Genomic DNA, 27,910 nt, shown 5'->3' with positions numbered 1-27,910 from the left:
TGGTCCCCGCCGTTACAAGTCCGTTAGCAAGTAACGGAAAACACTATTTTGGGGCGAAAATTAATTTTTTAAATTTTTTAGGGGCTGCAAAATAATTCGAAATTTAAAATAGACTACTTATAATTAAACTTTTAATAATATTAAGTATAATGAAATTTATTTCGTTAATTTTTTAATTATTATTAAAAAATAATCATAAGTAGGATAATGAAACTAATATTAAGTAGAATGCACAATAATTTATTTAGTTAATTTCTTTTTTATTATTAAAAAATAAATTATAAGTAGTATAATTGTAATAATATTAAGTATAATTATAGATGACATGTTTAGCTAATTCTTTTTTTACTATTATTTTTTTTTTATTATAAGTATTATAATTAAAAATACTATTAAGTATAATTGAAAATAACTTGTTTAGTTCATTTATTTTTTATTATTAAAAAAATAATTATAAGTAGTACAATTATAATAATATTAAGTATAATTAAAAATAATGTATTTAGTTAATTTATTTTTTTGTTATTAATTTTTTTATCATAATTAGTATAATTAAAAATAATATTAAGTATGATTAAAATAATTTGTTTAGTTAATTTTTGGTATTATTAAAAAATTAATTATATTATAAGTAGTATAATTATAATAATATTAATTATATTAAAAAATAATTTGTTTCGTTGATTTCTTTTTATTATTATTATTATTATTAAAAATTATAAGTAGTCTATTTTAAATTTATAATTATTTTCAACCCCAAAAGATTTTAAAATTTCAATTTTCACCCCAAAATAGTGTTTTTCGTTACTTGCTAACGGATATGTAACGGCGGGGACCAAAAGTGTTTAAAATTGAAACTTGGAGGTGAACTTTGTTCACTATGGAACAAGGGGGGCCAAAAGTGAAATCGGGCCAACCATGAGGGACCAAAAGTGTAATTATCCCAGCTCTTGACTTAGGATTTGAACTCGTTTCATGTTGTTTACCTCGAGAATCTACTTTGATTTTATTTATTTTCTAGATTTCTTTTTGTCGAGTTCAGCCATTAGGGAAAGATTTACTTCCACATTATCCACCTCTTTGTACTTCGTCGATCTAGATTCAAGAGTTTTTGGCACTTTGCACCCTTGAATTACACCATTTTGACACTTTGCACCCTTAAATTGCAAAATTGGTAGATTGCACCATTTAAACATAAATTGTTTGGCACTCTGCACCTCAAATCACTTTTGGCTTAAAAATAAAATTCCCCAGTAGCCTTATTTTGTCATTTGACTATTCAAACAAAAAGAATTTTTTTTTGAGGGCTCGGCCTAAAATTTCTAGCTACATTCTTTTTCAATCTCAAAAGCAAAAAAAAAAAAAAAAAAAAAAAAGAGTGATTTACTCATATTGTTTATTGTTTAGTATTTATACTGATTTACCACTGAAAGAAATGGCTAACAAGATTTTAGGATTTTTTTTTTATTAAAGGGATGAAAGATAAAAATGGTGGAAAGGTGATTAACAATTGGGGGAAGATGATACATATTAAGAAAATTATGAATTTGCCTATCTTCCAGGTTTCCCATCAAATTTTAGGAAAGTTTTTTAAGCCAATATTGATTTGGGGTGCAAATAATTGATTTTCATTTAAAATAAATCAATGAGACAAACTAAAAAAATCAAGCACATTTCTTTGGATTAAATATTTTCAATAATTTATAAATTAAAATAAAAAAAACTATACATTAATGTTTATTCAAATAATGATAAAAATCATGATCAATGTATTTATAATTTTCTGATATTTATTACAGTTAATTACCATTTTCAAAAAATTAAAGAAATAATTAATATTAGAAACATCAGAAAATGTACATTTCTATTTAAGTAAAATTTATAAAATCATAAATAATTAATATTAACAATTAATTATCATTTATAAAACTCCACCCTCTTTCTCACTCCTAGTCATCATTTCCTCTCTCCTCAAGAACTCCCTAATTGTGGGATGTATGATAGGGTATCCGAATATTTAAGAGAAATTATAGGGATTCAATGTCAACCCACTAGAGCATTATTATTCCCTAAATTTTAGGGATTTAATGGGAAAATTGGTTTGATGGTTATGACTAGAGATGCTCTAAAGGGTAGGAGGAGGAGGGTTTGGTCTTGGACTCAGTGAACCTGCCGCCTAGGGTTTGCACCGGCGTTTGCCAACTGGTAGGGAAGGTGATATCGGAGAGGGAAATCTCCTCTCACACAATAAAGGCTAATGTTCTTCGCCTACTGTTGGGCGAAAACCTACACGCAAGTGCACGTATCGTACAAGTAATATAGTGGACTAAAAGTCCGGATATCGAACCCACAGGGAATATTTAATTATCTAATCTAGACGCTAAATTCTACCAATTATTATCAAGCCCACCCTACAAAGTCGAATTTAAGAGAGAATTAACTAAATTAAGCTAAATTAAAAGCAAGTAAAAACAAGAAAGCAATTTAAACACGAAGATTTATCAGAGTAAACAAGTCTAGGATTTTATTCTTCCCCCTATGTGATTATTATTCCCCCAATTCCTTCAAGTATGCAAGCAATTAACCCGGATTATTAACCTGAGATGCTAAAATAATCATAACCCGCTTCCGCGTGTATTACGATTCTAATACCCTAGATTCAATTACTATATTCCTATGCAATTAATTCTAGAACACAGCATTAAACACAAATCTCAATAATGGCTACCTAAGAGATTAACTATATTCCTATGTTAATACCACAAAGGCTCTTCTACCACAGTTCTAATTATTAACCCGATCTTCCGATTCATGCGATTAACAATAACATAAAAGCGCATAAAGTGGCCAGTTTCATGAACTTAATAAAACAAGTAGAAGAAATAATCCGGAATTAAAACTTGCATAAAATCATAGAAAAGGGTTCATAAATCCCACATAGGGTTCCAAATAAAATCCTAGAAATAAGAAGATTAGCTACTCGTAATTCTTATGATAAATAAAATAAAATAAATAAATTAAATAAGAAAAACTATGCTTGAATCTTCGTTGATCTTCTTTGCTCTTGAATTTGCGTCCCCCAAAGATTCCCAATTGTGTGCTTGGCTTGGTCTTATATAGGGTGAAGAACTTGGGGAAGAAGGCAGCTTCCTTGTACAATTAAAATTCCTTTACTCCGCAACTTCGGATTCTCGGACGGGGGTCCCACGATTTGCACTAAAACTGGGACGGGGGTCTCAGCATTAAATCTTCTGAAATTTGATTTTTTCACTTTTGGCCCATATTTTCGCCAAAATTGCAGTTTTGACCCCATACATTTCCAATTCTTCAATTTGTACCTAAAATACAATAAATCAACTTTTTAAGCACCAATTATCATTAAAACACACCAAAAGCTCAAATAAAAAGATACGATAAAGTGTAAAAATATACACTTAACACACCCCCAAACTTGAACTTTTACTTGTCCTCAAGCAAAATCTACCAATAAGCAAATAACACAACTATTACATCTCATCACATAGATCAATGATCAACTTCACATTTTCAGAACTTGTAATTATAAAGACAATTCTTAGGCATTCGCAAGCTCAAAATTCAACAACACTTAGTCACTCACCATTACCAAAAACCACAATTCATACAATTGCTTCAAGCATCCAATATTTGCAAATTAAAGATAGAAAAAATTTATACTTACATGCATATGCTTGACTCCAAATACTCACCAAATTATTCTACTCTACTAATATTGAACATTAAGCTATTGGGATCATTGGGGCTTTGTGGCTTTCAATTGTTAGGCTCTTTGGTTCGAGGTAGGAAATATGGGTATATGTGGCTATTCTTCTTGAATTTAGGTGATTACGCCAAAATTTGAAAGATAGGCGTTTGAAACAATGAATTCACCTCTACGGACTTTAATAATCTCGGTTTTCAAAAGTTCAAAAGTCTCCACTTTTGCTTTTGAGGCAATGGATCGAGTTTTCACAAATAATTCAACACCTAGTCCTTATTTCTCCCTTCTAGTCTCTTCTTCTTCTTTTTCTTCCTTTTTTTTTATTTTTATTTATATATATATATATATATATATATATATATATATATATATATATATATATATATATAGAAGCATAGATATTTGTCTTCTTTTTTTTTTTTTTTTTTTTTTTTTTTTTTTTTTTTTTTTAAGAAGAAGAAGAAGGACCTTATAAAAAAATTTCGACCGAACTCCAAGGGATAATTTTTTCAAGAATCTCCACCTATTCTACCTTACACATTGGCTAAAAGAAAGAACACCTTTTCTCCGAGGCTCAAATCAAGGTTCTAAGGATAATTTAGATGAAAAAGGTCGGCTTGAAAGGCTCAAACGGTTCAAAGAAGGCCCAAATCATATCCCAAATCACTCATTACTCAATACTTCGTCTCATAAATTTCCTAAGGTGAGTTCTAAAACCGAAAATAGCATGATCTAGCACAAATTAATTCCAAATTTAAAATACAAAACATTCAACCAAAGCAATGCACAAAATGTGATTCCTAGCAATAATTCGCTTCTAAGTTCCGTTGAATCCAAAGCTAAACAAACATCTAATCCTTATCACACAAAACAAGCAATCTCATCATCAAACATTGATCATCTCTCATCATCATAAATCATTGATGCATTCGACTCAAGCAATTTTTTTTTTTTTATATTCCGGAAAAACGATAAAAACAATAAAAAAAGAACAAAACCTAATGCATGCAAACTAAAACAAATAAGCACAAAAATAACATGTTTTTCACCCCTAAACTTAAAATTTTCGTTGCCCTCAACGAAATTAGCACAAAGTTTAAGGATAGAAAACACCTGATTTAGTCGGAGTCGATGTGATCGGGGTCTCCTCCCTAGCTCTCTCAAATAAGTAGATTTTGGAGAATTCGAGTCGATTCTCTAGCCTCCCTGTCACTACCAACACAAAATAAGAATCGGAGAGTGTGTTAGTGAATAATGTGTGTGGAATCGAATAATTTTTGGAAGAGAATTTCAAAAAATTCGAAAATTCGTGTGTGGGAGTTAGAGAGAAGGAAAGATGAGGGTTTAAGAAATAATGGGGGAGAAAATCTAATTTTCAAAAATTTAAACGCCCCCTTTTTAGTTCGGACGGCCGTCCCACATATTTGCCTATTTCTCGGACGGCCGTCCGAGACTAATGCTTTCCTTCTGGTTGTGGGACGGCCGTCCCATTTTAAAGGTAAATTTTGGGACGGCCGTCTCAAAGGCAGTGCTGCAAATTTTATTTTCTTTTTTTTTTTTTTTTTTTTTTTTTCGTACGGCCGACCGACTCGACCCTCGATCATGTTCTCGACCCTGAAAAGTAAAATTCAAATAGATAAATTAGAATGCATGCCTAGCCTATGATATAAAAAAAACGAAACGAAAAATTAAAGAAAACAACGAAAAACAATAAAGCTCAGGTTGCCTCCCGAGAAGCGCTAAGTTTAAAGTCTTCAGCCGGACTTTTCTTCTTAAAATTGTTATGTCCAATCCAAAGCCTTGTAGATTGCGCATCCATCAATGAGCTCTTTCACTTCAATTGCAACCGATACAGGGATAGGATTGCAATATGTCAGGGTCCACCTTAGCTTGTAGTCTTTCTTAGCTGTAATCAATCGGTACGAAGCCAAGTTGGGATCTTCATCACCCGCTCCCTCAAATCGGTACACAAAAACCTCACGTCCGCGTATAACCTCTACTTCAAACACATTCGTCTTCTCATCAACCTCTATTGATGCCTTCAGATCCACGTCATGAACAACAATAATATCCTCAATTTGAATATTTGCACTAACCACATCCATCTCTTTCTGCTCTTGTTCCGTCACATCTTTGGAGTTGAGCTCGATTGCATTCTCATATTCATCATCCTTAAGCGTCTTCGTAATTTCTTTTTCCCTCTCATCGACACTATTTTCTAGGTCTAAAGGATTTTTCTCACTACAAATTTCAAACGGATTTTCTTTGTTGCAACCATTCTCGATATCGTCGGAAATATTTTCAAGAGACCTTTGGCGCTTGAATTCTTCCAACTGTAACTCCAGTCTTCGGATAGATGCTTGAGTGGATTTCATAAACTCTTCAAGGACGGAGTTCAAATAACACTCCTGGACAGTGGGTTCTCGTGGCGTGTTGGTGTATGTGTTCCAATAACCGCCGTTGGTATTATCAATGAAATTATTCGCCGGTGCATACCAACATTGGTTAGTGTAATGATCTCCACCACATATTGAACAAAGTAACGGCATATCATAGGTATTTTGGAGGTATTCGTCAGACGGAAGCCATTCATATCCCGTTTGAGGTGCGCGAAAATTGTAACCTGACATGTAACCAAAGAAACAAAATATATTAAAAAAAATTAAAACGAAAAGATAAAAAAAAATAAAAAAATTAATTTGGGTGAATCGTGAAAATTGTTCAAATTTAGAGCTAGAATAAAATAAATAATTAAAATAATCCCCGGCAACGGCGCCAAAAACTTGTTGGGCGAAAACCTACACGCAAGTGCACGTATCGTACAAGTAATATAGTGGACTAAAAGTCCGGATATCGAACCCACAGGGAATATTTAATTATCTAATCTAGACGCTAAATTCTACCAATTATTATCAAGCCCACCCTACAAAGTCGAATTTAAGAGAGAATTAACTAAATTAAGCTAAATTAAAAGCAAGTAAAAACAAGAAAGCAATTTAAACACGAAGATTTATCAGAGTAAACAAGCCTAGGATTTTATTCTTCCTCCTATGTGATTATTATTCCCCCAATTCCTTCAAGTATGCAAGCAATTAACCCGGATTATTAACCTGAGATGCTAAAATAATCATAACCCGCTTCCGCGTGTATTACGATTCTAATACCCTAGATTCAATTACTATATTCCTATGCAATTAATTCTAGAACACAGCATTAAACACAAATCTCAATAATGGCTACCTAAGGGATTAACTATATTCCTATGTTAATACCACAAAGGCTCTTCTACCACAGTTCTAATTATTAACCCGATCTTCCGATTCATGCGATTAACAATAACATAAAAGCGCATAAAGTGGCCAGTTTCATGAACTTAATAAAACAAGTAGAAGAAATAATCCGGAATTAAAACTTGCATAAAATCATAGAAAAGGGTTCATAAATCCCACATAGGGTTCCAAATAAAATCCTAGAAATAAGAAGATTAGCTACTCGTAATTCTTATGATAAATAAAATAAAATAAATAAATTAAATAAGAAAAACTATGCTTGAATCTTCGTTGATCTTCTTTGCTCTTGAATTTGCGTCCCCCAAAGATTCCCAATTGTGTGCTTGGCTTGGTCTTATATAGGGTGAAGAACTTGGGGAAGAAGGCAGCTTCCTTGTACAATTAAAATTCCTTTACTGCGCAACTTCGGATTCTCGGACGGGGGTCCCACGATTTGCACTAAAACTGGGACGGGGGTCTCAGCATTAAATCTTCTGAAATTTGATTTTTTCACTTTTGGCCCATATTTTCGCCAAAATTGCAGTTTTGACCCCATACTTTTCCAATTCTTCAATTTGTACCTAAAATACAATAAATCAACTTTTTAAGCACCAATTATCATTAAAACACACCAAAAGCTCAAATAAAAAGATACGATAAAGTGTAAAAATATACACTTAACACCTACTGCAGCCGGTCAAAGGATCTGAGATCTCGACGGTGGCCAATAACACGTTTGTCATTCGTTTCGACCACAAGTTGGATCACGCCCATGCTTTAGATGGTTGTCCCTGGCTTCTCGGTAAGCAAGCCCTCCTATTCCATGATCTGTTGGACGGGGAAAACGCCCACGCAGTAGAGGTGAAGCTAATGAAGATTGTGATTCAGGTGCATAATATACCTATGGCTTACAGATCTATCGGAACGGCAACTTTAATTGGCAATCGGCTGGGATCTTTCCTGCAACTTTAATTGGCAATCGGCTGGGATCTTTCCTGCAACTTTTTAACCCTCATAACCTCGACACAGCCAGCTTTATGCGTATCAAGGTTGAGATTGACTCGACCAAGAGCCTGAAGCGAGGTTTTTTCATCCATGAAACGACTGGCTCTAGGGTGTGGTTGGATTTCACGTACGAACGCCTACCGAACTTCTGTTTCTTATGCGGTATCCTATGCCATGGCGAACTAAATGCCCCCTCAGGTATGAAGACAACTTTGACGAACCCGGCGAAACCCTACCTTATGGGTATTGGCTTAGAGTGCAGCATGAGTCTAGTCCCCAAGCTCCCAGAGTGCCTTTCCAACCGGTAATGCAATCCCTACCGTGTTCCCAATCCCAACGTTCGTCCAACCAGATCCGTGGGGGAGGAATTTTTGAGTTTGGTCAGACGTCTCGCCACGAACCACATGAAGACAATCAAGCGAATGGCAAGGAAAACCTAGACTGTGTGCTACTGTTAGAGCTCGGACTCATCAATAACGCTGTCCAACTTTCGCCATTTCCATCAGTGGCAAGGGCACCGAGGAAAACAATTTCAATTACAAAGAAGAGGAAAGGAAAACGGGCAGACGGTGAGTTACATGAAGCCGGATTGAGAGTTGCTAAGAAGCAACACACACTCAGCTCGCGAGATGAGGATTCAAGTTCAACGGCGGAGACTGCCTCGCAGTCCCGCCGGGTCCAGTGAGTTGCCTCTTTTGGAATTGTCAGGGGTTGGGGGTGCCCTTGACAATTCACTCACTCGGAGACATGCTCCGAATTCATCACCCCTAGGTGGTGTTTCTTTCTTAAGCGAAAGCGACATCATATTTGGTTGATAGACTCAAGAAGAAATGGAATTTGTTTGGCGTATCAGTGGACAAACAAGGACAATCTGGGGGCCTAACACTCCTTTGGCAGAAAAATGTTCATGTGGATCTCATCACCCTCTCAAGCAATCACATCGACACAGAGATCATCTCCACGAACGAGAGCGAGAAATGGCGTATCACGGGAATTTATGGGTATCCGGAAAAAGAGAAGTGACACCTCACGTGAAATTTATTGCGTTCGATACAAGGTCACAAGAATCTCCCTTGGATAGTTGGCGGCAACTTCAACGAGATAATCACATCGGTGGAGAAAAATGGCGGGAACACTAGGACTTCTTCCACGATGCTTGGATTTCAATCGGCATTACACAATTGCCATCTTTCAGACTTAGGCTACACCGGCGCTCCTTTCACATGGTCTAATAAAAGAGAAGCTCCCTTCACGATTCGATGCAGACTCGACAGGGTTTGTGGCAATAATAGTTGGCGAGAATTATTCCCATTGGCTAACATTCAGCACATGGAATTTGGAGGCTCCGATCATGTTCCGATCCGTTTGACACTCCAGAATCTGGCTCTCAAACGGTTGGATAGAAGGGGACGCCCCTCCCGTTTCGAAGCTATGTGGATCCGACGGGAGGAATGTGAGAACATTGTCCAAAGTGAATGGTCGAACCACACGACTTCGGACCCGGGCGAAGATCTACTCTCTAAAACGGAGAGCTGCAAAACAGCACTCATTCATTGGAGTCGGTCAGTCCTGCATAATCCAAAGAAACGCATTTCTGCTATTCAGAAACGGCTGCACCATCTTAGCCATGGGTTGTATTCGGCAGAAAATACTACCGGGAGATGAAATCTTCATAAGGAACTTGAACAATTGTACCAGGATCTTGATACTTACTGGAAACAAAGGATTCGGGTTCAGTGGGTGAAAGAAGGTGATCGCAATACATGTTTTTTTCATGCAAAAGCCACAGTTAGGAAATGGACTAATTGGGTTCATCGAATAAAGAACGAGCTGGGGGAATGGAAAGATAGTAAGTCCGAGATTGAGCAGGTGATAGCGAATTATTTCTCCTCAATTTTTCAGTCTACTCATCCAGAGGAGAGTGTGATTGAGAGTGTGGCGCAGCATATCGACCCAAGGATTTCCAATGAGGCTAGTCAGTCTCTTTCTCTACCTTTTACTGCAGACGAGGTAATACGAGCTATTTCCCAAATGTCCCCTTCTAAGTCTCCAGGCCCTGATGGCTTCCCTGTTTTATTTTTTACTAAATATTGGCATGTCATTGGTTCTAATGTTCTTAATTGTGTCCTTAACTTCTTCAATAATAAAAAGCTTCCCAGTAAACTGAATTTTACCTTCATTGCTCTTATTCCTAAGGTGAAAAATCTTGAAAAGATCACCGAGTATAGATCGATTAGCTTGTGCAACGTTATTTATAAATTTGGGTCGAAAGTCATTGCCAACCGAATTAAACCTCTGCTCCATGACATCATCTCTCACACCCAATCAGCCTTTGTGCCTAAACGCCTTATTACAGATAATGTCTTGGTTGCTTATGAAATTGATCACTTTATTAAATCTAATTCTAGGAAGAAAATTAATTTTATGGCTACTATAAGTTGGATATAAGTAAAGCGTACGATCGAATCGAATGGTCTTTCTTACGTAAAATTCTTCATCGGTTTGGCTTTCTATCATCGTTAGTCGATCTGATAATGTTATGTGTGTCTTCTGTTTCTTACTCTTTTCTGTTTAATGGGTGCCAGTTAGGTTTGATCCAGCCAAGTCGAGGTCTCCGCCAAGGAGATCCCCTATCCGCGTACTTGTTTATATTATGCACGGAAGCTCTCATTGCGATGATCCAAAAGGCAGAGAATGACGGGTTATTGTAAGGAATCAGAATTGCTCCCACGGCGCCAAGTGTCTCATGTCTTTGTTTTGCCGATGACACCCTCGTGTTCGGTAAAGCAACACCGACGTACGCACACACTCTTCATCGGATTCTCCAAGATTATGCAACTGCATCGGGTCAAATGATTAATCTTGAAAAATCGACAATAAGCTTATGCCCAATGACACCGCCCGATACGAAGACTGCTATTCAAACCATTTTGGGTTTTCAGACCATGGAGCGGCACGAGAAATATCTTGGTATGCCGTTGACGATGGGGAAATCACGGCGAGCCATCTTAGACTTTCTACGAGACCGTCTGTGGTCACGGATTGAGGGATGGGGCGAAAAGCAACTCTCGAAAGCAGGAAAGGAAGTGCTCATTAAAGTTGTTCTTCAATCTATACCATCTTACCTCATGAGTTGCTTTAGTCTCCCTCTTGGACTTATCCATGATATTGAATCAGCCATTCAACGATTCTGGTGGAGTAACGGGAAACCTCGATCAACGGCTTGGATTGCATGGCGCAAGCTATGTGAACCAAAGGAAAGAGGCGGATTGGGCTTTCGACATCTCCGCTCGTTCAATCTCGCGATGCTAGCCAAACAATCTTGGCGGATCCTTACGCGACCAGATCTTCTTCTCTCAAGACTCTCTCGCGCAAGGTACTTCCCTGCCGGCAATTTTTGGTCGGCTCCGGCGGGTTTCTGATCGTCCGCTACATGGAGAAGTCTCCTACTCGCTCGCCCGTACGTCAAAGATGGTTATCGAATTCGCATTGGGAAAGGGGAAGATACAGCTATTTGAGGTGACCCGTGGCTGAAGGATGATGGCAACTTCCACATTATTACCCGTCGCCCATCATTCTCCGTCTTCCCGGATAGGGTCTCTGACCTAGTTTTGCCGGTCTCTCACACGTGGGACTTGGACCTCATTCGTGCCACCTTTTGGCCAGTCGACCACACACGAATCCTTGCAATTCCGATCGGAAGTAGCTATGCTCGGGATAGACTGGTGTGGCATTGCTCGCGATCGGGTCAATTCACGGTCAAGTCATGCTATCACAATATTATGTACAATTACGAGGCTGCTGCCGGCAATCACACCTCTGGGATGTCGTCAAACAATGGAGCTAAGGATCTGTGGAAATATCTTTGGTCCCTGAACATCCCGCCAAAGATTAAAATTTTTGCTTGGAGAGCTGCATGGGACATTATCCAGACAAACGGGGCTCTTTTTCGCCGCCACATCTCCTCGGATCCGTTCTGCAACTTATGTCGGTCTCAAGCAGAAACTACGGTGCACGCATTGATTTGTTGTAGGGGTTTGCCCGAGGTTTGGAAAACGGAACCGTTTGAACTGGATATGACGATCGATCCGGTTTCTTTCCGATCTTGGTTTGACCGTTTGCGCAAGACTACCTCTCGAGAAGCGGTTTGCCACTACAACATTTATCGCTTTACGCGACGGATATAAACCGTCAAGAAAGACCAAAAAACCGTCGAGAATAGTTTTCCCGACGGTTTGAGACCGTCAAGATACCGTCAAGAAAAAACGCGTCGTATATGTTAAGTGTATATTTATACACTTAATTATACCTTTTAATTGGAGCTTTTGGTGTGTTTTAATGATAATTGGTGCTTAAAATGGCTATTATTTGTATTTTAGGTGCAAATTGGAGAATTGACAACTTTTGGGGTGAAAACTGCAAATTCAGAGAAAAAGTGGGCCAAAAGTGAAAAAATCAGATTTCCTGCAGAATTAAAGCCCGCGCGGCCGTGCGGATTTCAAAGCATAATCTCGCACGGCCGTACGGATGGACGTGAAGGCGCAGTGAAGGAATTTTAATTACACAAGGAAACCCGCCTTATTATATTTTTGCACCCTATTTAAAGGCCAAGAGCACACAATTAGATCTATCTTTTACCTTTCATCTTTATTTTGAGTTTTTATCGTTTCTACACGCAATTGAGGAGCAAGAGAACGAAGACGAAGACTTGACGAATCTTCATCCTAGTTTCCTTTTTCCTTTTCTTTTCTGATTTTTATGAATTTCCGTATTTTTATTATGCTTTTCGTTACGAACATGAGTAGCTAAGTTTTTATTCTAGGATTTTATTGGAACCCTATGTGGTGATTCGAACCTCTTATTCGACTTTTATGCAAGTTTAATTTTTCGATTATTTCTTCTATCTTGATCTTATTTAGTGCATGAGCGTAGCTAACTTATGTTGCTATTTGTTATTGTTAGAATTGATTGACAGATCGTTTTAATAATTAGAACAGGGATAGAAGAGCCTTCGAGTAGTTTTTCACCGAATGCGTGTGTTGATTGCATGTATTATCGTAGACATACAGATAATACCTTAGGTAGCCGTTTGCGAGACTTGTTATTTAATGCTTTATTTATACTAGGTTTGCATAGACATATAGTGAATCTGTTATGAATAATAGGTTTATAGCGCAGCGACAGCTGGTTATGAATAATTTCGTGTCTTGGGTTAATAATCGGGAATCGTAACTTGCATGATAGGAGATTAATTGGGTGAAGAATTATCGCATAGGGGGAAGATAGAATCCTAGATCCGTTTATTATTGATTTTTCTCGTGATTACTTGTTTTCTTAATTATTTTAATTTTATTAGTTAATTAATTTGACAACCTTGCGTAGGCTGGATAAAAATCACAATTGTTAGGATTTGGTACTTAGGATTAAATAATTTACGTATTCCCTGTGGGATCGACATCCGACTCTCACGAGTCCACTTTTACTACTTGTTTGCGATACGTACACTTGCGTGTTGGTATTTAGCACCCAACAGTATATACTTTTACATGTAAAAAAACCGTCGGCAATGTTTTTCTCGACGGTTTGAAAACCGTCGGGTATACTTGTATGTTTATTTATTTTCATGTTTTGCTTTTGAACCAATTCACTAGTACTGAAACCTCTCAAGAATATCCAATATAAAAAATGAATTGTAATTATTCCAAACACGAATTCTATATTTTAAGAATACATAATCCCAATTTCATTCACAAAACCTATCACTAATTACATTCAAATTTGAAATTCTTTATATTACTAAATACTCAAACTTATTATTTATCCAAAGGTTTAAAATTATATATATATCTACAACATAAAGTTAATTTACACTTTTCCAATCATCTATTCCATAGCTTAGTACTGACAAGCTTCATGCACTTTACGCGCTGTAGTTTTTCTGATATATCGGCGAAGAATGTTGCAACCCACAATTACAATGCTAATCCACAATTACGATGCTAACCTAACCTACAAAATAAGAGAACCAGTGAGCTGCAATTCAAGAACTTGCGCTAGCATTATATCGTAAAAGCTACAGCTTGTACTATGGATAAAAACACCAACGAAATACTATATGCTATTTTTACCATGAATGAATTTAGCTAGAACGGATACCTGGATATAAGCATATATGTCACTAGCAATCCAATAACTTTACTAGGTGAAACAGAACATTTCGATACAATAGAGCAGGCCCTTTATTGCTGCCAATCTTTGATGTTAATCCCCTAATCTGTAAAGCTCATCATATAGTTGTCAGTGATAAAGTAGCAGTCGGCATTAAAACTTTGAAATTAGGTAGCAAGGCTGAATAAAATTAACTCATTCCAAGAACAGAACAAGGGCAAGTCCTCCCTGCACATAATAAATGTATGTAGAATGAGTTTAATCATTTTTAAGGGTATAATCAACCCAACCATTCAGCAAAATGTCTGAAAATTGATTATTTACAATTAAAATTAAAGACAGAAAAGGGATTCTTAAAAAGGAGAAGTCACCATACTGTACCATGTGCTATAATTAAACCATTGTATGTAAAAACATCCAGATACATGTGGAAAATGGAACAAAATTTACGAAGCAATCCAAATTTAACTTTTATAAACCGTGCAAATGAGTAACAACGACAAGTAGGAAACAGAGTTCATATAATGAACATAATAACATCAAAAGTTAGTGTTAGACCTGACTTAATTGCTTTCGCTCTTCGTGGCCATAAAAAAATGCCTATATTTTCTGCCATCCAGCAACTACAAAAAACAAACAACGCAGACAGAGAAATCTTATGAAGTTGAGGAAGAAAAAATGAATCTAAAATCTGAATAATCAAGCATACCTGGCAACCCATCATCTCAGAAGAGTAATGCACAAATCTGTATCCTCTTGATTTTCCACTTACATGGTCACATATTACCTTAACTGCTAATTATCATCCAAAAAATAATGTCAAATAAGTCAAAAGGTTATGTTACAGGCTTGGGCTTACGTTTTACATTCAATTATTTCTCAGAATGTTAACTTTCTTGAAATATATATTTAGCCATAACCAGAAATTAAAAATATATTGTTCTTGGGAGAGAAACGAAATCGTGTTGATATCCGAAAGGCCTCCTTCTGCAGTACCATAGAGAAACGTTATTGCCACCAGCTAATGCTGTTGGGAAAATTGGTTAAAAATTGAGTCATGAACAATTTTTTTATCAATGTTATTGTACGGTCTAATTAAGTGTATAAATGAATTTTGGATTAGAACCAATTTTGTGGTGAAGAAAAATTGCTAGTCCAAATATAAGGAAAGTGGGATTTTGAGTTATCCCACACTGGAAAAGTAGAGAAGTACTGAGCTGTATATATATCAAAATATTGGGACAAAGGGTCATGCCCTTTGGGCATTCAACTTTGTTTGGGAGAAAGGCCTATATGTTATATGTTTCAAATCGTGCCCACACACGCGCGCGCGCCGCTGCCGTCTGTCCGACCGGCCGGCTCGGCTCGCTCACTCGTACGGATCGGATTTGGATTTGGGCTCGGGCCAAAAACATTAGGTCATGGGCTTTTAACCCATTGGGCCCTTATTACTCGAAGCCCATCTCGATTGGTCTGACTGGTCTGAATTGGTGCGGCCGAACCAATGCAAACCATTCGGCTCAACTCGAAATGGTGCAACTACTCCCATTCGGCTCAACTCGAAATGGTGCAACTACTCTCAATTGGCTCAACTCGAAATGGTGCAACCATTCAAACAAAAGGTACTTTTTTGTTCCAAAAGACACTACTTTTCGAACCTTATAAATAGACCATAACTTTCCCAAAATTCCTCACTTCAATCCAAAACAAGCCTACTACATATTCAGCCTACCCTTCACAGATTCTCTCGAAAAGTTCTACACAAAGTACAGTTCGTCGTACTTGGGATTTGGAGTGCTCCTATTCCAAGTTTTGCCGTTGTATCTTGGGAGACGATTTCCATTTAATCCGTTAGCACCGTTGCGGGGAAATTTCGTCTTAAGGACAGAGTCAACTCGCCTCGGCTAATCTTTTTGTATTTTCACTAATTAATTTGTTCAACCAATTTACTAAATTCACTACCCGTTTTATGTATCGGGAACAACAAATGCTATACACGAGAATCTGTTTAGCGTCTGCAAATAATGTACACTTTTCGTAAGTAAAGAGAAGTAACGAAAAAGACGTTATTACGTTAAGTGAACAGGTGAACTAACAGTGGCTGATACTTTTCCTTTGCTCACCTGAAATGGAGAAACGAAGCTAAATCAGAAGACAAATAGTCCCCAGCATGGTGTATATACTATCCCATTTTTGAGCCGTAACTCCAAATTAATTTGCACATTATCAATGGGATTTTATATCATATTAAATGCTTGATACATAGATTTTCTAAACAAATCTCAAACTTGAAGTGTTCTAGATAGGTTTATTTTACCATTTTGGTCTCGGGGAAGATTGCACAAGTATTTCGGTAACCAAATTATTCCGAAGCATCCTTCAAAACACAATCATTGGTATCATAAGAAAAGTAAGTAAAATAAATTGTCATTGTGCACAAACTGAGAAATTAACAACACTAGTAAACAAAAAAGTTGGAAGAATCAAAAAATGAAACCTATGGGAAATTAGCAAACTGTAATTAAGTAAATTCTAAAAATCAAGTCGTAGATTCTCACAATCTGCAAACTCTTGTTTCAAATCCTAACTTGACCCCTTAAATTCAAGCAATCAAATTGACCTAACAATCCACGGGTGATTCAAAACACCTGCAGTTTTGAAGGATTTTTGCCTCTTTCAATTTGTAATTTCACAATGATTAGTTCGATCATGAGGGAAGAAATGGCAACGGAGATGTCGGCTCGGCATTAGCGGCAATGGCGAGGCGGAGGCGGACGCGGCGGCGAAGGTACGGCGTCGAAGAGAAGTTCATTATTCAGAGAAAAGCCCTAATCGAAGGTTGGAGGGAGATTGTATCGGTCTGATTCAAATGAAAAATTGAGAGAAAAAAGTGATGTTAATAACGTTAGGATTAATAATTTATAGGGTAAATTACACCCACACCCCTGAGGTATGCTTAAATAACTTTAAGGCCCCTGTGGTATTAATAATTACACTCACCCCCCTGAAAGGTAGTTAAAAACTCTAACGGGATAATGCATTGGATACATTATTCCGATAGGGTTCTAATGGACTATTACTTTTAGCTAGTTGTGGAGATAACATAGAGCTATGGGGAGTTATGGGGTGACATGGCTCCCCCAATATTTTTTAAATCACCCATAACTCTTTGTTGTCTTCACCACTAGCTAAAAGTAATAGTCCATTAGAACCCTATCGGAATAATGTATCCAATGCATTATCCTGTTAGAGTTTTTAACTACCTTTCAGGAGATGAGTGTAATTATTAATACCACAGGGACCTTACAGTTATTTAAGCATACATCAGGGGTGTGGGTGTAATTTATCCTAATTTATATATTATATAATTTATTTTTGTTGACGGTTTTAAAGCGTCTAGAACATTTTTAAAAGCGTCAAGAATTACTTTTACTTGGCATAGTATTCTAATGGCATGCCCCTATATGAAAGTAGGGGTCCGTGCGAGAGTTGGAAACGGGGTTTCAACTTCTATTTGGGGTAATCCATGGCTAGTTGACGACGGGAATTATAGAATTCTGACGAAGAGGCATGTACATACACCTTTTCCTAATAAGGTGACGGATCTTGTTCTCAATGGGTCGCGACTATGGGATTTTGAGTTGATTAATAGGACTTTCTGGCTGGTGGACCGAGAAAGGATTTTGGCGGTTCCCATTGGAAGCTTTCACGCTCGTGATCGAGTAGTCTGGCACTACTCCAGATTGGGTCAATTCACGATAAAATCTTGCTACTATGATATTTTGGAAAACCGAACAAACTCTGAAGTCGGAAAGGGTGAAGCTAAATCATCAAATACAAGGAATTTTAAAGGTTTTTGGAAGAAGGTCTGGTCATTACACGTTCCACCGAAAGTTAGAATTTTTTGCTTGGCGAGCAATCTCGGATATTCTTCCAACTAATGTTTCCCTCTTCCGAAGGCGAGTGGCAGCCAATCCTTTCTACCGTGAATGTGGAACACAACCGGAGTCCAGCATGCACATAATGATAGGTTGTCGAGGAATGTATGGGGTGTGGAGCTCATGCCCGTTCGAACTCTCACTTAAGAGAGAGCTCTCATCGTTTCAAAACTGGTATATCTTTTTACAACAAAATCTGACAAAAGATCTTCTTCGTCTAGCTTTGGTTGTGTGCTGGCAATCATGGGAGTCAAGGAATAATGAAATGCATGGAGAAAAAGGGTTAAGGGGTCGGGACCTGGTCAGCTGGAGCCAAAAGTTCTTGCAAGTGTTCCAACAGGCCCAACACTCTTCTCTTTCAGTTCATAAGCCCGCTAACCAGACCAGATGGAGACCTCCTCCTTCGGGGGTGGTGAAAGTTAACTTTTTATCAAATCTCAATGGTGGCGAGAGACTCTTCGGGGGCTGTTTTATGGTGGAGTGTCGATAGAATTCCTGGAAAAATTCTTCCAGTTGAGGGAGAGGCACACGCGGCCTTCAAAGCAATACATAAGGCATCGTTGCAAGGCTGGACGTCGATCATCCTTGAAGGAGACTGCCTACAAGTAATATCAGCAATTCGCGATGAAGCTCAATCCATGCAGTCTTTCGGGGCTTTTCTCGATGATATTAGGCTTATCTCTTTTTCTTTTCATAATTGTCTATTTTCTGCTGTGAAACGGCATTGTAATAATCTCGCGCATAGTCTCGCGAGTGATCTGAATCTAGCTTTTTTGGAGGGTTCCTCTCTTCCTCCCGAACTGGCACCTTTAGCCTAATAATATCTTCTCTTTCTTCAAAAAAAAAAAAAAAATTAACCTACTTTGATATATAATCTAGGGCAAAGTACAATTTACACCCCTGAACTATAAGCGTTGTACCAGTTTGCTCCCCTGAACTACAAAACGTCTCAAATATCTCCCTCGAGTTTATGGTCAACTATTAAATTACTAACCCCTTTAATTTAAATGTGCAATTACTTCTCTGCCCTTAGGGTTTGTTGTAAGAAACTTAATAATTATATAATTAATACGGGTTGTATTTATCTATTTTGTTATGAATTTGTGATTGAAGTGAATTTATGGTTTACATGATTTTCTTAATTGTGTTTAATTTTTGGATTCAATATGTTTGCTAATTGTCCTTTTGTTCAATTTTGTGCATTTTTTGTTTATGCCCTTAATTAAATGCATAACTTTGGGGGTGATTTTCGTGCATTATAAGATGTCTTGTACCACGAAGTACAATAATTTTGTGTATTTGAGCTGTTACTCGATATTTTAATAAATTTTAGAAGAAAAAAAACAGTGACCTTTTAGTAGTTAAATAAGGAGAAGAAAAGTGGAAATACGAGAAAAGAAACCCAAAAATATGGAGAAAAAAACTTGACAAAATAAGCAAAAAAAATCAGTTAAAAGCTTATATATATATATATATATATATATATATATATATATATATATATATATATATATATATATATATATAAGAATCGATTGCCCACCAGCTTCTCTTCTAATTTTTTTTCCCATTTTTTTCGGCCCATTTAATCCTAAGACGACGTCGTTTTGCTATTTTTCACTCTAAAAGCAACTGGCAGCATTTTCCTTTTCCAATTTTATTTAATGCTTTCGGTACTCTGCTGTAGGGGCTCGCCATCGGTTCCTGACGCAATCTTGCAGCCTTTTTCTCTCTCCTATCTATATTTTATTTATTTAATTGTTTTCACGTGGCCCAATTACTGCATTTATTAACCTTTATTTAAGAAATTGTTTTTGGCTGGGCCCACTTATTCTTCCCTCCTCTTCTTTGACCCGACACAATTGTTGGAGGTTACATATTGAAATTATTGTATATTGTCTTCATGTGCCCCCAAATATCTTTTTTTTTTTTTTTTATTTATCTTCTTATTCTTAAATCTAAGTAATTCTTTCTTTGTTCTCCAAATTAAATACTTCTTAGTTCTTATATTAAAAACTCACAAATAACACAAATTATTCAATAATTAAGCTATGTAATAACGTCTTTCATGGACACCAGTCACTGCTCATTGGTTCGTCTACATTTTTCTATTTCTGTTTCTTTATCCAACAAATTTGTTTGTCCTTTTCTTTATATTTCTTTTATTTTGTATTAGTTTTTGTTTTCTTACATTCATGGTCCAAATAGGACCCAAGGTTGTAAAAATCGGTAATCGGGTCCGAGTCGGTCAGGCACCGACTCACGATTAATCGGTGCGGCGGTGATTAATCGGTAATAAATCGGAAATAAATCGGTTTTTAAATTTTAATATAATATATTTCTAAATATTATTTATAAATACTCCAAACATATATAAAAAGATATTTAAACATAGTTATATCTCCATCATGTATATATCCTAATAACATAATAAAAGTTTAATAATCATACGATCATAATACATAAATATCCTTATAAAATATAAATAAAAAAATATTTTTTTTGAATTTACATTTATTCTTGAATATTTTTGGCATACATCATTAGTTCTTTAACAATAACAATTAACATAAACAAAATAAGGCATAAACTCATATTTTCTTTTATTAAAATCCAACTTCTATTTTGAATTATCAAAAAAAAAAAAACAGATTTTTAACCGATTTTTGCCACCGAGTTTGACTCGCCTTAAAGGTTTGACCGCCTCAGACCGCCTAGAACCGACTCAGACCGCCTAAAACCGCCTCACAGGCAAAAAACCGATTTTTCAAACCTTTACACTGAAATCGTAAAGGTTTTGGACCGCCTCCGCCTCGGAGACCGATTAATCGGCCGCCTCGGCCGATTTTTAGAACACTCATAGGACCCATATAAATAATATTTATGTTTGAAATTTAATATAATATTTTTTTTTCAAAAATATAAAAAAAAAAAAAAAAAAAACTAAATAATGGCCGAACAGCACCGCGCATTGCGCGGTGCACACCCCCTAGTGTATATATATATATATATATATATATATATATATATATATAATTGAATAGAGGGGCAAAATAGTCAGAAAATCTCCAAAGGTGGAAAAAATAACTACAAATCAAAAAGTCAAAGTGCCACATCAGCAATTATAAACAAAATTTAAATATAGAAGGAATATTTGAGACGTTTTGTAATTCAATGGGGCAAATTGGTACAACCCCATAGCTCAGGGATGTAAACTGTACTTTGCCCTATAATCTAATATAACATGGTATATTAAGAATAACATGTAAAATGAAATTACACAGTGTTACAATAATGGACTTTCTCAAAAACAAAAACAAAAACAGTGATTAGGGGTGAATGTCGGATGGATCGGATCGGAATTAGTCTTTTCGGAAAATTTCCAAAAAAATTCGGAAGTACAAAATCAATTCCAATTCCAATTCCAAAATTTTCGGAAACTAAAAATTCATTCCAATTCCAAAAGGCCCGGAAATTTCGGAATTTCGGAAAAAAATCGGAAATCACATAAGCTTTAAAATTTCAAAACTTAGCCGAAATTTTCTAAAATGTTCATAATTTTTCGAAAATAAGAGCATCCACGTCAATAAAAGTAAAACTAATAACTACTAAATTTCAGTTCAAAAAAATAAATAAAAATAAACACAGCATAATATCCAATAAAACTTCTAACAACAATTCATTATGTCAAAATCCTAAAACAAAACTTATAGGTGTATTTTTTGGAAAATAAATATTATATAATATATACTATTTATAGGTGTATTTTTCGGAAAAAAATCGGAATTTTTCGTAATTAATTTCGGAATTAAATCGGATTGGAAATCGGAAATTCCAAATTTATTTTATATAATTCCAATTCCAATCCAAAAAAATCGGAAAATTTCGGAAATCGGAAATTCGGAAGTCGGAATGAAAAAAGTTGTTCCAAAATCGGAACTTTTCGGATCGGAACCGGCGGAAATTGGAAAATCCGTTCCAACTTGCACCCCTAACAGTGATGGACAAACAAGTTGGATTTGAAAATAGGGACAATTAATGAGAACTCCCTCTAACTTTTTGTTTATAAGGATGGGTCTAATCATTTTTTCCTTATTAGTGCTAGACCCACTAATTCGTTTATTCAAAGTCTAGCCATTCCCATTATTAACTACCCATTATTCATTACCTCATGCATTTTTTTTTTATTTTTTTTTTTGGTTTTTTAATATAATTTTTGTTATTTATTTATTTAATTAAAAAAATAATATTTATAATTTTCTATTTTCTTTATTTTTTTCCAGTTTTTTTTTCTTGAAATTTCTCTCTCTTCATAAATCAACTATAAAATTCCAAAAAACAACTATAAAATTCCCGAAATCAACTATAAAATTTCCGAAAACTCTTAATTTATTTTTGTTTTCTTCATAAATCAACTATAAAATTCCCAAAAACAACTATAAAAATTCAAAATCAACTATAAAATCTGCGAAATCAACTATAATATCCTTTTGTTTTCTTCTAAATTGACTATAAAAATATCGTAAACAACTATAAAATGTGGTGTTCAACAGTAGATTTCCCAAAATAAAATCAACTATAAATTACAAAATTTAATTAAGAAATTATCAAAATCAATTACAAATCATCGAAATCAACTAAAAAAACACCATAATTATCACAAAGACAACTTTTTTTTTACGTATATCTTCCACAGGTTCACCTTCAACAACAATCCAAAGAATGGGAGCAATTGTTGACAAAAGTCCACCCCTACAAATTTATAACACCGGCAAATGTCACAAATCAACTACAAAAATTAATTTAAAAAAAATAAAATGGTAACGAGTATTTAATTATAAAGGTAACATAAACAACTACAAAATTAACAAAACAACTATAAAAAAAAACAGAAAATACAACTACAAAAATAATATAAACAACTATTTTTCCGAAATTGAAACGACATGAACATTGCAACACATTCAGATCAAATAGTTTGCTTCGAGCATTCTCGCCAAATCTTGATTTTCTGATTGCAAACCACCATGTTTTTTAAAGCTTGGACAATAGAAACTATTTTATAATTTAAACAATTATTAGCATATCGAAACAAACAAAGCAAATAAAAGAACACAAATATACCATCATCCTTGCTTCCTACAATAAATATCTCATCGATCTGGAGAATTTCCGGTTATTGGAGAACCGAAGGTGGAAGGGAGAAGGAGATGATGGTGCGAGGCGGAGGCAGAAGGGGGAGTGATTGCGGCGGTCTGATCGACGGGTGCAGCCCTTCACCGTGGAATTAATATTTATATTTTCTTATTGTTTTTTTTTTGATTGTTTTTTTAAATCTTTTTTAATATTATATTTTATTTTTTTCGAATTTTTTCAATTTTTTATTTACTTTTTTCGAATTATGTTCGATTTTTTTTATTATTTATTTATATTCCTCGATTTTTTTTCAAAAAATACTTATTTTTATTTTCAAAAAAGATAATATTTTTGTTTTTAGTTTTTCGATGTTTTTTATTTTTATTTTATGTTAGTTATTTCAAAAAAAAAATCAATATGTTATTATGATAAATAGATGAAAACTAGAAGGACAATTTTTGTGATTAATGTATCTAATCATAGTATAATAATTTTATTGGACCTCTCAAAGTCCAATTAGTTATCTCCCAATTAGCCATAGTAAGTCACGAGAAAATTATTTTGGGCTAACAAAAATCAAACTAAACCTTACTATTTAGTTAATCTTTGTTACTCTTCCCAACCCCATGGAGCCTTATAATACTCTCGTATCTAGTTATGTTAGGATTATTTTCCTCATTAAACTAGGTTTCTTTTGAGATATATAAATAGGTAGTCTTAGAGCTTTTATTTTATCGGAAGTTTTTTTATGTAATTAATGGAGATATGACAATTATGATTCGTTGTTCTTCAACAACTTTTCTGGATATTCGAAAATGGAATTTTGTGATTATTCTTTACAAGATAGTATTGATTTTTCATTCATTTTAATTACGGGGTCAATACTTTCATGGTGACAACAACGGCTTTTTATGGCTACAGCGTCATTATTTCTTAATTCCACCAATTTTATTAATAGTTTTTTTTCCGTTCTGTTTCATTCATGCTTTCCGAGTAAGATATTTAGGTCTTGTAATAAGTTGTACGAAGTTTATATCACATTTACCGAAGTTCACCATTTTAAATCCTAAACCCTAAATCCCAAGACCCTAGTAGGCTCAAAAGGGGAAATAGTTTTTTGTGCCCATCAAGCATCCTCATCTATAATTAGTGGTAAACCCTAATATTTTTAAATTCTTATACACATTCCTACACTTCAAATTTATTTGAGATTCGGCAAAAATTAACTTGAGCATCAGAGTATCTACGCAGGGGAAGTCCCTCTTGATGGTGAAGGCCGTGCAGTGGAGCTCGGATCTTTGCAGCGGGGATTGTGATCTAGATCCGACTAAGAGGATTAATCAATTTGGTAACAATCAAACAAATATTATTTTCTATCAACATTGGTTTTTAACAGTGGCGAGGTCAGAAAGTTTGTTGAGGGGAGCTTAAACACACAGTGGTTATGGAGCAGCGCCCCCGAAAAAAATTTCGTTACCAAAGAAATTTAAGATGAAAATTTGATATGAATTTTTTTTACTCCACTTTCAGAAGAAAATACCAATAACGAATCGCGAAAACTACATTGCCATGAAAATTTAAGAAACATCAATATCAACTCGATTATCAAATTGAGACAATCGACTTCTAATTGATATCCAATCTGAAAAATTAAGATGAGAGAGAAGTTGTCAAATGCTAAACGATCGTCGATGGGTGACAATTTAACCGCTATTAGTGCGCCAGTGGGAGAGAACAATTTTTTTTTTCTTTTTCAAGAAACGTAACGAAGTTGAGAAATAGAAAATGAGAGCAAGTCAGATATGGAGAGCTTTGAGTAAGTGGTCTAAAAATAAGTGGGCTTAAATAATATAATTGGATAGACTAAAATAATAATAGGATATTATATATATGGGCTCTTTGATATAATATAACCCATCAATACATCTTTTAATTGGGAGATGCACAAATTATTTTGCACCATTTGAGAAAAACTCACTCATAATTCAACCACTCATTTTTTCAATTATGTCCAATTTTTCTCCACTTCATCAGCACTATCCGCTCATGACCCAGATGTGTCTTTTTTTTTCTTTTTTTTTCTAAACTATTATTTTATTATTATTATTATTATTATTATTATTATTATTATTATTATTATTATTATTATTATTATTATTATTATTATTATTATTATTATTATTATTATTATTATTATTATTATTATTATTATTATTATTATTATTATTATTATTATTATTATTATTATTATTATTATTATTATTATTATTATTATTATTATTATTATTATTATTATTATTATTATTATTATTATTATTATTATTATTATTATTATTATTATTATTATTATTATTATTATTATTATTATTATTATTATTATTATTATTATTATTATTATTATTATTATTAAAAAAAATCATTTTTTTTCTTTTTTAATTTTTTTCTCTATCAGGTATATTAATCGACTATGAAGCATATTAAATCGACTATGATAAACTATAGTCGATTAATGAACCGACTACTAAAAATAACAAATCACAGGTACAAAAGTGCAAACTCAACTATATTTTAGGAAAACAAAAAATATACAAACATTATAATTGATTTATACAATTAGAATCAATAAACAAAAAATCCAATAAAAAAAAGTAGTCAATGAAGCATATTAATCGACTATGATGTGAAGCATAGTCGGTAATCGACTATGATGTGAAGCATAGTCGGTTAAGAATCTGCTACTAAAAATAACAACACACAACTGCGAAAAAAGGCAAAATTAACTATATATTACAAAAACAAAAAATATACAAACATTACGAATGATTTATACAATTGGAATCAATAAACAAAAAATCCCAAAAAAAGGAGTTGGTCAATCTTAATCGACTACCAGAGCATAGTTGATTAGCTTAATCGACTATTGAACATGTACACAGTCGATTAAGATTTCAGTTTGCGCGATTTTTACTACACGCGCCGTCCTTCCCTCGATCCACCAAAAACCCCTAAATTTACCTCCCCATCGTCACCACACCGTCGTACCACACAATTTTCACAAATCCTTAACAAGAATAAAATAAATAATTCATACACAAAAACACAAATTCGCATTTCAATGTTCACAAAAACAAATACCTTCATCAACAATTTCGGTTGATTCTCCTCCGACGACGAGTGCTTCCTCTTCTTTCTCAATAGCCTGTTCTTCTTCTTCTTTCTCCACACGCCGACGGGGTGGAACAATCTGTTGAGAAAGAAGAGTGTTTCTCCTCCACACGCCGACGATGACTGCTTCCTCTTCTTTCTTTCTCCATCTTCCGGCGGCGGCAGCGGCGGCGACGGGGAGAAGAATGCTCGAGAAAACAGAGAAAAATAACAGAGGAGAGAAAACAGAGAAGAGAGAAAAGATGAAAACGTGAAAGCGGTGGAATGAAAAATAAAAATAAGATTAGGGTTTTGAAAGAGTATAATAGACAATTAAGGGTAGTTTTAAAATTATGAAAATATCACACGAGTGGAATATTAGCTAATGGGGTTTTCTCTAATTATTTTTGCAATGGGCTATTTTCTTAACTATATTTCCTAGATGGATGGTTTTTAATGATGATGATTTTTTTTTTCCAGTTTGCTGTTTGCATTCGGCGAAGTTATAGGTAATTTTTTTATTTGCTATTTAATAATACAAATTCCGGATTTATTTTTCAGTTTACTGTTTGTATTTGAAGAAATCATAGGTATTTCGTTGTTTGCAATTCAATAACACAAAATCTCATTTTCAGTTTGGTATTTGCAGTTCACAGAGTCGTAGGCGTCGCGGAAGCATCGCAGTTCCCGGAGCCATCGGTAGCGTTTTTAGAGTATGAGTTAGTAAAATAAATTGTATATTTTTTTTATGAATTAATTTAATTTTTTAGTTAATATTTGGAAGACATATTTTTTAGAATTTGTTTTGATAGAAAAAAATTTTAGGATTTAATTTGATTTAAATTAAGGGTATTTTGGCCACAATAAATATTATTAATTTATTAAAAGATGGAAATTTTGACTTGGATCTACACACATAAATTATGATATAGAGGGACCTATAGCAAATTGCCCCTATATTTTATTATTAAATACTTAAAAAAGAAAAAAAAAACGGTTCGAATGATTAGAACCTCGGTTCTAACCGTCGATTTTCAGTTCCGATCCGGTTCTAAAACCGTTGACCCCGGTTCAGTTCCAGTTTTGGTTCTAACCGAACCGATGGTCATTCCTAGATTAGATGTATGATGATTGATGAGCCATAAACATCTATGGGCCGAATTAATTAATGTATGGGCCTTAACACTTGTACAGGGTGCAAAATAATTAAATCCATGTTGGGCCATTTAATTACAATTGGTAATCCCGACTCACCACCTCATTCTTTTACTTATTTGGCATATTTGCATCAAGAGTGGAAGTTATTAACTTTAAAAAAAAGGGGTCATTAGCGATAAAACCCTCATATAGATAATAAATAGTGATATGTCCACCCTTTAAATCTTTCTTTGTGATAATCTCCTAGAATTTGTATTTCCAATTCTACCCTTATGTCGATTAGCATAATTAGTCTCAATCATTCATTTTTTCTCTCTTTCCATAACAATAATCTAATTCCTAACAATCTGCTT

The 27,910-nt window shown here is 34.7% G+C and overlaps 1 protein-coding gene and 1 long non-coding RNA gene across 3 annotated transcripts; one reads left to right on the top strand and one right to left on the bottom strand.

Annotated features, from left to right (window-relative positions):
• Positions 1-13,690: 13,690 nt before the first annotated feature.
• Positions 13,691-17,063, bottom strand: LOC148766342 (uncharacterized). Of its 2 annotated transcripts, none has more exons than XR_016034990.1 (7): positions 16,802-17,063; positions 16,499-16,558; positions 16,278-16,304; positions 14,891-15,208; positions 14,740-14,804; positions 14,170-14,409; positions 13,691-14,022 (listed from the first exon to the last, which is right to left on the bottom strand). It is a non-coding gene; the product is annotated as an uncharacterized LOC148766342 (long non-coding RNA). The 2 variants fall into 2 exon arrangements; XR_016034989.1 differs by lacking the exon at positions 16,802-17,063 and adding an exon at positions 16,740-16,763.
• A 1,496-nt stretch (positions 17,064-18,559) lies between these two features.
• LOC148766341 (uncharacterized) lies at positions 18,560-18,937 on the top strand. The gene has a single exon (XM_088827243.1). It carries the CDS (start codon positions 18,560-18,562, stop codon positions 18,935-18,937), a length of 378 nt encoding a protein of 125 aa, XP_088683369.1.
• The last annotated feature ends 8,973 nt before the right edge of the window (positions 18,938-27,910 follow it).

The sequence above is a fragment of the Erythranthe guttata genome, chromosome 12, assembly GCF_056151865.1.
Source record: "Erythranthe guttata isolate IM_541 chromosome 12, IM_541, whole genome shotgun sequence".
Classification (NCBI taxonomy): Eukaryota; Viridiplantae; Streptophyta; class Magnoliopsida; order Lamiales; family Phrymaceae; genus Erythranthe; species Erythranthe guttata.
Note: the sequence above shows the minus strand (reverse complement) of the source record. Positions and strands in the feature narration are given on the sequence as shown.